Source organism: Mercenaria mercenaria, unplaced genomic scaffold, assembly GCF_021730395.1.
Source record: "Mercenaria mercenaria strain notata unplaced genomic scaffold, MADL_Memer_1 contig_3251, whole genome shotgun sequence".
Lineage (NCBI taxonomy): Eukaryota > Metazoa > Mollusca > Bivalvia > Venerida > Veneridae > Mercenaria > Mercenaria mercenaria.
Genome location: NW_026461373.1, coordinates 1 through 10753, shown reverse-complemented (window position 1 = coordinate 10753; position 10753 = coordinate 1). Strand labels below are relative to the sequence as shown.

The window sequence follows — 10753 nt, the reverse complement described above, 5'->3', positions numbered from 1 at the left end:
ATCAATCGTGAAAACCAAATAAAAAAACATTTAACCATATAGATCTAATATTTTTTACTGAAATAGGATTATACTAGATCTACTTGCCGAAAAAAAAAGAAATTAAATTATCTCAACACATATTTTACAGAAAAGCTATTTTCATGCTAGTAGAAACTGTGCATATTTGTCCTTATTTATCTCTATATTGTATATAACTAATATTATTTTCATTTTATCAAATGGAATTGAACTATTTTTAACAAGACAATGATGGACATGATGGATACTCTATTTTATGTTGAAAAATGGCAGTTTGTGGTTCATACATATTATAGTTACTTTTGATACCATGTGGGGAAAAACAATATCAAAATACTGTTCTTCAAAACACTGGCCGAGTTTTTCAAGAATTACCAAGATTTTGCTTTCTGTAGTTTTTGTTACGTGGAGGTATTATAAGATTTTGAATGAACCAATCAAATTGCGTTATACAAAATGAACTAAAATGATTGGTCAATTGTTTTCACGGGCACGAAATTCGAAAGCACTTCCGATATCAACAAGGAGAGAAGGACGACAAAGTTCAATAAGAATTGAAAATGCCTCCCTTACCCAAAGTCAAAGATAAGCAGGAGAATCAACACATTCAAGTTGCTGTGAGACTAAGGTACCGAGGCATTGTAATATATTTAAAGCTTATCTGTTGCGAATAGGACAAAGATTAAGGATGACCCGGACGCTGTTTAACAGTGTTTTGAAACTGAAAGGCTTTCTATCTTCCATAACCGTCGAACCCCTTGCGGGGACGTAGACGTTTTGCGCGTCAAAATCGTAAAGAGAAAGAATATAGTAATAAATAAATTAGAGTGGAAGCAACTAAAAAAATAACTTTGGTGAAATAAAAAGTTAAAACTTGAGTTAGCAGGATACAGTCATTCAATCAGTTCCGGCATTCATTTAGTTCCGACACACTTTCTGAAACTAAGCTTGGCACAGTGTCAGTATGTTCAAAAACTCTATTTTTGCTATTGGGTCATATAAAGTAACCATTTCCTCGCCAAACGAACGCATGTTTACAAAACTTGTATAAAATATGGGTCAACAAGCACTTGCAGTTCAAAACGAGGTTATGGATGCTGCGTTTTCTTCGATGGAGGTTCTGAGGAGCTTGAAAGTTGGAGAGCTATTTCTTTTATTCTAAAAACATAAATACCAACAGGTTGGTATCATTTTGTGTATTTATATTCATTCTATTGATAACATTCGTCAATATGATTTGGCAGTTTCATTTAAGAGAGTAAAACAGCATCATTTAAAGGCCGCTCGCTAATCAATTCCGGTACATGTGCTATATATGTTGGGGGCCGTATAGACGTTATCTTTACTTGTCACACACGCTGTATTTAGTGCTATTTTGTAGCATGCTCTGCTGTTCAATGGATATCTTTGGTCATTAAACTCAGTCCACATGCAAAATATATATTATAATATTCTTATGGAAGTTATGTTGTGCTGTATTATTTTGTCTTTTAACATTTACTGTTAAAAAACATGCTGTCTGATGAATAGATTAGAACAGAATAGAATCTATTTTTAATCATAAGTCATATAGACTCTATATGATTATTCCAATCACATTTTTAAAGTATGTTAACTTAGCAACCACTTAAGGACCTGGTCATGTCATTTGACAGTCAGGGGTGTAACTGTTTCAAGTTATCACTTTTTATAACCCATTTGAGTTATTGCGTTTACTTTCATAACTTGTTTCAGTTATCATCAAATATTACAAAGCCCTCTTGTGTCAATTCCTTATTGTGAATGTGACTAATGCAATCATTTCCTGAATCCTTGGTCTTTTATCTTTCCAGCTATGCAGTAATTTCTTTTACGCAAGGCTGATAAAGTCTTACGCAAATGGTTTTAAAGCTATAAAACTCTTAATATCCCATTAATATCCCATTATGCTCATCAGGCCATGATCAGACTAAAAGAGAATTTTATTAACCACAGTTTGCTACTAATTACACTTTAAAGGTCACTTTGTGAGAACAGCAAAAAGGCTTTTTTTGAATAACTTACCTGGGTTATCTATATTTTATAACTAATACAGGTTATAAAATACTTGAAAAAGTAACTGAAATAGGTTACATAACTTAAAACAGTTACACCCCTGACTGTTTGACTCATTTACCAGAAAAGTTGTGTGTGTATATATTTTCAGCCTCTATGTTATTAGTGTAGCCTGGTTTTAATGACATCAGTTATCATGTGACACACAGTATAAATGCTCAGTAGACTAACATTATGTGTAAGATAAAATTCAAGTTGAAAAGAAAATACAATGCTGCATTGCATATCCCTAGTTGGCATTTTTTTGATATTTGAAATATTCCATTTAACTCTTGGTATGATATTATTTATATTTGCAGCTACAATAGCCAGCCAGATGCACTTTCGGTAGATCACGGAAAAGCTCAGAGAAATCAGCACTTTGTAGAGTCCTGCAGTTAAGACTGTAAAGTCTTTTAAGCTGTTTTTTAATACAATTAATGTTTTATAATAATATGAATAAGTCTATACTAATTTGTTCCACTTAGATTGCAGCTTATATTAATAACACCTTACTCTTGATATTGCCTTACCACTAACTACTGTATATTATGAATGAAATGAAGCCATTTTCTCCTTGAATGCAGAGCACTTTTAGGTAAGGAAATACTGGTATCATCTGTGACTATAGATTTGAACCAATAACTCCTGCAATCTGAGTGGACAAAGATATCGTGGCTATTACTAGAGGCTTATGACTCTTTTTAATGTAATATAAAAATGAATAGACACGACATGTTATCTAGTATGTACAGATTACATGTTTAGAAAAGCGCTTCTTTCAGTAATGCATATGAACTGTTAAAGTTATAGCCAAAAAGGAAGGTGATAGAAAGTAAAGGTTCAGTTAAACTTTCTACGGTTGTCATCAGTATTCAAACCTTTGACAAATATAAGAGAAATATCTATGGGAAATAGAATTTAACAAGACAGTAACATGCACATAACCCTTTTTAAAATTCCCTAATATATTTTTCTACTAAATATATGTGATGATATTTAATGAACAAGTTATATAACTTTGTTGGTTAATTGTACTGTTTTTCTGTTTGTTACATGTCAAAAAGCAGTTGATATGTTAAATATATTAAAATTATAAAATCATTAGTTTTATCAGGTTTTTAATTATTTCACCCAGAACATGTACTACATGAAATTATGTTATGAATTGAGAGGCTCGTGGATAACACCTCTGGACTGTCACAAATGACAGTTAAAAATTACTTTGAGATGACCCCCAGATAACACAAAGAGGTCTATAAATAGATACGAGATCGGAACTGATTGACAGGTAACGGAACCAGTTGAACTGGATGTGTTGTTTACATACGGAGTTAGCATACTTTTGAATGCTCAATTTTGTTCAAGTTGGGCTTAAATTGTAGCTGAAATAATCGTCTTTCATTCCATTTAAGAAAAAGAAGTGTTTCCATAGCAGGTGTAGAATTTGAAGCAAAAATGCATAACGTGTGTCGGAACTGATTGAATGACTGTAACTAGGGCGAGAGGGTGCGACACCTTATGTACCAGTCACTTTATGTACCAGACACTTTATGTACCACTTTGACACTTAGTGTACCACCTATATAGGGCGAGACATGTTCAAGGCTGCAAACTGCGGCACTGAACTGCTCTAGGGTAGGGAGGTGGGCGACACTGGGGGGAAGTTGGTTCCAATGGTACACCGTTCTCGGAAAATAAGAAAACTTGTAATAGTCAGTAGTTGCAGTAATTAACCTATAACTTAGGGAATGGCCATAGCGGACACATCGGGTCATTGGGGTAAGGTAATCTACGATTGGGATAGCAACCAGATTATGATGAATCTTATAGAAGCGTGATAACCTAGAATCTATACGCCTTAAATCCAGTGGACGAAGGTTTAGGGAGTGTAGCATATCTGTTACACTAGAAGTACGGTCGTAGTCAGTCTTGATCCAACGGGCGGCTCTCCTTTGGATGCTTTCAGTTTGGTCTATCTGGGTTTGGGTGTGGGGCAACCATACCTCGGAGGCATATTCAAGCTGGGGTCAGACTAGAGTCTGGAAAGTAATGGTCTTAATGGGTTGGGATTTGACCTTAATGTTTCTTCGTAAGAACCCTAGGGTTTGGTTAGCTTTTTTGGTTGACCTACATGTATTTATGTGATTGTCCCATGATAGGTCATTTGAGATATCCACGCCTAGGTATTTAGCGGAGCTGACCGATTCAAGTTGGACTCCATGTAGGTAATACTGGGTAGGGATAGGATGTTTCCTTCTAGTGGCGTGGATCACTTGACACTTGGAGGGGTTGGACTCCATATCCCACTCCAACTCCCATTTTTCAAGAAGTTTTAGGTCATTTTGGAGAGTGACAGATTGGTCTGCAGATGACAATGTTAGATATATTGCCGTGTCATCTGCAAACAGACGGACTTTGGAACTGATGTTTTGTGGGAGGTCATTTATGTAAGCTAGGAAGAGCAGGGGACCCAGTACAGACCCCTGCGGGACACCTGATGATACTGGGATGGCATCAGAGGTAGTGCCATTTAGGACTACTGATTGGCCTATAATTTACTGGATTTGACCTATCACCTTTTTATCTATGTGACATGTGAGCTTTTGTGATCGCGCAGCGTCCGTCGTCCGTGAGTGCGTGCGTCCGTGCGTAAACTTTTGCTTGTGACCACTCTAGAGGTCACATTTTTCATGGGATCTTTATGAAAGTTGGTCAGAATGTTAATCTTGATGATATCTAGGTCAAGTTCGAAACTGGGTCGACTGCGATCAAAAACTAGGTCAGTAGGTCTAAAAATAGAAAAACTTTGTGACCTCTCTAGAGGCCATATTTTTCAATGGATCTTCATGAAAGTTAGTCAGAATGTTCACCTTGATGATACCTAGGTCAAGTTCGAAACTGGGTCACGTGCCATCAAAAACTAGGTCAGTAGGTCAAATAATAGAAAAACCTTGTGACCTCTCTAGAGGCCATATTTTTCATGGGATCTGTATGAAAGTTGGTCTGAATGTTCATCTTGATGATATCTAGGTCAAGTTCAAAACTGGGTCATGTGCTGTCCAAAACTAGGTCAGTAGGTCTAAAAATAGAAAAACCTTGTGACCTCTCTAGAGGCCATATTTTTCAATGGATCTTCATGAAAGTTGGTCAGAATGTTCATCTTGATGATATCTAGGCCATGTTCGAAAGTGGGTCACGTGCGATCAAAAACTAGGTCATTAGGTCTAAAAATAGAAAAACCTTGTGACCTCTCTAGAGGCCATATTTTTCAATGGATCTTCATGAAAATTGGTCAGAATGTTTATCTTGATGATATCTAGGCCCTGTTCGAAAGTGGGTCACGTGCAATCAAAAACTAGGTCATTATGTCTAAAAATAGAAAAACCTTGTGACCTCCCTAGAGGCCATATTTTTAAATGGATATTCATGAAAATTAGTCAGAATGTTCATCTTGATGATATCTAGGTCAAGTTCGAATATGGGTCACGTGCGGTCCAAAACTAGGTCATTAGGTCTAAAAATAGAAAAACCTTGTGACCTCTCTAGAGGCCATATTTTTCCATGGATCTTCATAAAAGTTGGTCTGAATGTTCACTTTGATGATATCTAGGTCAAGTTCGAAAGTGGGTCACATGCGGTCAAAAACTAGGTCATTAGGTCTAAAAATAGAAAAACCTTGTGACCTCTCTAGAGGCCTTATTTTTGAATGGATCTTCATGAAAATTAGTCAGAATGTTCACCTTGATGATATCTTGGTCAAGTTCGAAAGTGGATGACGTGTGATCAAAAACTAGGTCATTAGGTCTAAAAATAGAAAAACCTTGTGACCTCTCTAGAGGCCATAATTTTCATGAGATCTTCATGAATATTGGTCAGAATGTTCACCTTGATGATATCTAGGTCAAGTTCGAAACTGGGTCATGTGCCTTTAAAAACTAGGTCCTTAGGTCAATTAATAGAAAAACCTTGTGACCTCTCTAGAGGCGTACTTTTCATGAATTCTTCATGAAAATTGGTGAGAATGTTCACCTTGATGGTATCTAGGTCAAGTTCGAAACTGGGTCAAGTGCCTTCTAAAACTAGGTCATTAGGTCAGATAATAGAAAAACCTTGTGACCTCTCTAGAGGCCATATTTTTCAATGGATCTTCATGAAACTTGGTCAGAATTTTTATCTCAATATCTAAGTCAAGTTCAAAACTGGGTCACATGAGCTCAAATACTAGGTCACTATGTCAAATAATAGAAAAAAACGACGTCATACTCAGTTCAAAACTGGGTCATATGGGGACAGGTGAGCGATTCAGGACCATCATGGTCCTCTTGTTTAAAAATGTGAATTGACTTGAATTTAAGGCCAATTCTAAGGCTATATGGATCTATTTTAAAAGATGTGCTATTATCAAATTTTTTTTTTGATGATTTATAATGACTATTAGAATTAAAGAAAAACCTAATCTGCTAATCTGAACATTATACTCATTGTCTGTAAATTAGATCAACCACCCAAATTATGTTGTGGACAACGGTCATGGCCACTTAAAAAATTATATGAATTAGCTAAAGATTTTCAGCTCGGAGATGTTTAGACTAGTTTAACTAGTTACAGATCTCTGAATGAACGTGACCATCAGAAAATAAACTTTAAGACAGCATCAGTTAATTATGGTAGCCAGAACTAGATATGCATAGGCCAAAAACGGGTCCATTTCCGGTCTCCTGTCCAAAAAAAAGAGGTTGGGAAGGTAGGTAGGCATCTTTTTTTTCTCCGACGATGTTGCCAGGTAAATCATGATACTGGTGAAATATGTTATCAACTGACATGTGATCTGGAACCATTATTAGTCCAACTAATTTGACGCAATCCTAGGAAATATTGAGGTAATTTTTTCATATGGACAATATCCCCACTCGCGTCAAAGACTCGAAAGACCAAAATAGTTGAAGCAATTACCGATGAAATTTTCATCGCTGCCGACGCTTTACATGCTATAGGTTAAAATGCCGATGATTTCACGAATTGGCCTTAAATTCAAATAAAACATACATGTATAAAAAGGGGATTCAATTCCTCATTGATTTATTTAAAAAATATCAAATAATATCCAAACTTACGAATTTTCTGGTGATTTAAACCTATGTATGTCCTGCATACGATTAACGTTTACAGTGTGTATACACGCCAATATGCGCAAGTGATAAAACCAATAACTTTACGTGACTGTGTACTGTGATTCATCCTCCATTATTTTGGTCCTTCAAAGTTTTGACGTTTAGATTGCCATTCACAAATATAAAACAATCTGAACGTCGAATTATTTTGACTAGAACCATTGTAAGTAAGTTTTTGGCTGTTTTATAATGCAAACAATCTTTCAATCAAAGCCCCAAAACTGATGAAGCCAATAACCAGCGAAATCGCCACAGACCCTCTTGGATTATGGCCCTTGAATTACTGGAAGACTGTAAACCTTGTCTGCTCTCTAAGTCTCATTTCAAACATATAATAAAGGGTGACCATCCAATATTAATTATAATAATTTGAATATAGAAATCATGATAAGTTTTAGATATATAATTATGTAAGAATATGAGTTATAGATTGTGTTGTATAATTATTACTATAATAAGAGAAGTTTGATTATTTTCTTTCAGACCAATTAACAGCTCAGAGAGGAAGCAAGGGTCATACTCTGTAGCAGATGCTAGTAGTGAAAAAAGGGAAGTGACCGTGAAGGAAAGACTTGGAATTAATCCAACAACAAAGACATTTTCCTTCGACCATGTTTTCACACAGGATTCCAAACAGCAGCAAGTCTATAAGACAGTGGTCAGTCCTATCATCGCAGAGGTCCTTAGTGGATATAACTGCACTATATTTGCGTAAGTGTCTGACATACATGTTTAATAGGTAAAACTGTATTTTGAATTAAACCTAAACCTAGCACCCACTAGACATTTATATCCATACTGATTTTATTTTGAAAATCTGTAATCTAGTGTTTGATGGAAGATGTAATAGCATTTTTTTGTTGAGTATCCTTAAATTTAATCAACTTCAATAATTTCATGTAGATTCATTGTGAACATTGGTCTTCCCTCACTGAAAAAGATGTTAAACACGAACACACGCACACACTTGCACACACTGATTTTAAAATTCAAAAAGGCTGATAACACAAAAAAGGAGATTTTTTACTGTTTTGTTGTAGAAAACTAATGATTTTTTCCAAGCATATGCTCCATCCCAATAGAGATTATAGGAACTGGATTGATTTTTTGAGGATCAATTTATTTAATGCATCGAGAGTTGGGGCATCAGTAGTCCACCTCGTGATGTAATTATCACTTTCATTTCAGTCTGATATTACGTCCAACTCGGCCTCATCTGAACACAGGCGTAATCATTAGTGATTAAAACATGAACATAAATTATAAGCTTCACAGTATGACAAACGAAAGAAATATTTTAATTTGCTGTACTGGTAATACATTTATCTCGTGAACAGAAATGTTATTTGACATGTTCTGCATAAAAAACTGTAGAAAAACAGCTATCAAATATATGCATGAACATACAACATTTAGCGCAGTGTGAAGTCGGACTCGATTTGTTCACCAAAGTTTATTCAGGGTGTTCGTGAAGGAACAAGCACATGAGAATATATGTGAATAGTTCTCTCCCAATATTTGTTTTGTCTTCAAATTTTATAATTTAACTTTAGATCGTAGTAAATGTACAAATAATACTGCACTAACAGGGTTTTTTCTAGCTAATTTGGGAACATAGCCAATACCCCCAAAATCGGGAATTTTGACGCGTAAATGTTCCAAATTGGGAAATATTTAGTCCCATAGGATATAGTAAGGATGTGTTTAAGCACTTTCTCATACACTTGTTTCAAACTGTACAACCTCTTTAACATACTTCCATTACAAAGTTGTCCATAATTTGGTCAATTTTTGTGCAATTTTGATGAAATTTTTTTCAGAATGTAGATTGGGAATTTTTGCACTCATTTTGGGAAAAATACATACTTTTTGGCATTGAGAATATAGCCGAATAACGGCTATAAAAACGGCCGAAAAAAAACCCTGACTAATACAGTTAGAATTAGCCTGAGACATTGTGCTCATCCGATAACTTTACCTGACTATGAATGAAATGCGCCAATATTGACATAATAGAGCTATTTTTCTTTTTGCAATTAAATCATCATTATTCTTGCAATCATGTCTGAAAGACTGCAGTACTTCGATTACGCCAATTTTAAATAGTCGTGATGTTAAACCCAACATAAATAAAAAAAAGTAATGTATTAAGATAAAGGATCCAGGAAACCTGGTTTACCGGTAGGTAAATTGACTGCAGTAATGTAAGTGACAAAAACAAACGAAACAAAACATCTTCAATAAAGATTTTAGTTTCAGGAGACAAACCTCAAATTGAAAACAAAGAAAGCCATGATGTGAATTTTTAGGTTGTAAAATTCATAATTTTTTGCAAAATTAAGTTATTTTCTGTAGTGATTTGTGAGAAAATTTAATCCTTGATTTTGAAACAACTTCCATGTAATTAAACTTTATTTATATTTATGTAGTCCATTTTCTCAATTGTAGCTTGTACCTGTTGACAGTAGATGTTGCAATATATGTATATGGGAAGCAATATTTCTAATGAATACTTAACATCCTTGCACAAATAATTTTCCAAATCAGTGATGTTTTTTAATTGAATTTTCAGATATGGACAGACAGGTACTGGTAAAACATTTACAATGGAAGGTGAGAGGTCAGAGAACTCTGAGCTGACATGGGAGCAGGACCCTCTCACAGGAATTATACCTAGAGCTTTAGCTAATATATTTGATACTCTCCAGGTACATGTATGATCTTTTATAAATACCAGTGTTAAGATTGTTTTATATCACATTTCCAGTCATTCAATGTACCATCAAATTAAACATTGGAGCTGTTGAGCTATATAACAAAACAAAGAAAATCTGTGTATTCATTGAAGCCAGTAAGGCCAGTACTATAATAGTTATAATAGCACATCTTGCAGTTGTATCATTTTTGTGCTGCATTACAGTGCACCATCTTAGTCAGCCCCCAACCCTACCTCACATAGTTCAACATTACAAATATATTGTATTACTTTGTAAATGACCCTCATTCTGGAATTTTTCCTTGTTACTGTTGATAAAGAAAAATCAGACTAGACAATCTTTCCCACGTCAATTGGATGAAAAATCTATCTTGACAATTAGTCATTGTGGAAAGAGGCCTTGTATGTAATATTAAGTGACTGCATGACTGTAACATTATCAATTTATACTACATCATATCTTGAACAAAAATGTTTAAAAAAGGAGCATATATTGTATTTCCAGTCACAGGAATGTGAGTTCTCCGTGCGGGTCTCCTTTCTCGAGTTATATAATGAAGAGTTGTTTGATCTGCTAGGCTCCTCAGTGGATCCATTACGTCTCAAGATATATGAGGACACCAGCAGAAAGGTAATGTTGCCACTGTTTGTTTTTCTTTACTAAGAGGAGAAGAAGTCAAGACTGTGACTTGAGGGGTGAGGGGAATCAGTATTTTTGCAGAATGTAGAAAAAAACCTGATGTAAAGTCATTGTTTTGGAAACTGCTTG

The 10753-nt window shown here is 35.1% G+C and overlaps 1 protein-coding gene across 1 annotated transcript; it reads left to right on the top strand.

Annotated features, from left to right (window-relative positions):
* Positions 1 to 489: 489 nt before the first annotated feature.
* Positions 490 to 10615, top strand: LOC128552875 (kinesin-like protein KLP2; the record flags this gene model as incomplete). Its single annotated transcript, XM_053533946.1, has 4 exons — positions 490 to 649; positions 7752 to 7979; positions 9841 to 9976; positions 10490 to 10615. Coding segments are annotated over exons 1-4 (558 nt in total), but the record flags the coding sequence as incomplete, so codon positions are not given.
* Between the last annotated feature and the right edge of the window lie 138 nt (positions 10616 to 10753).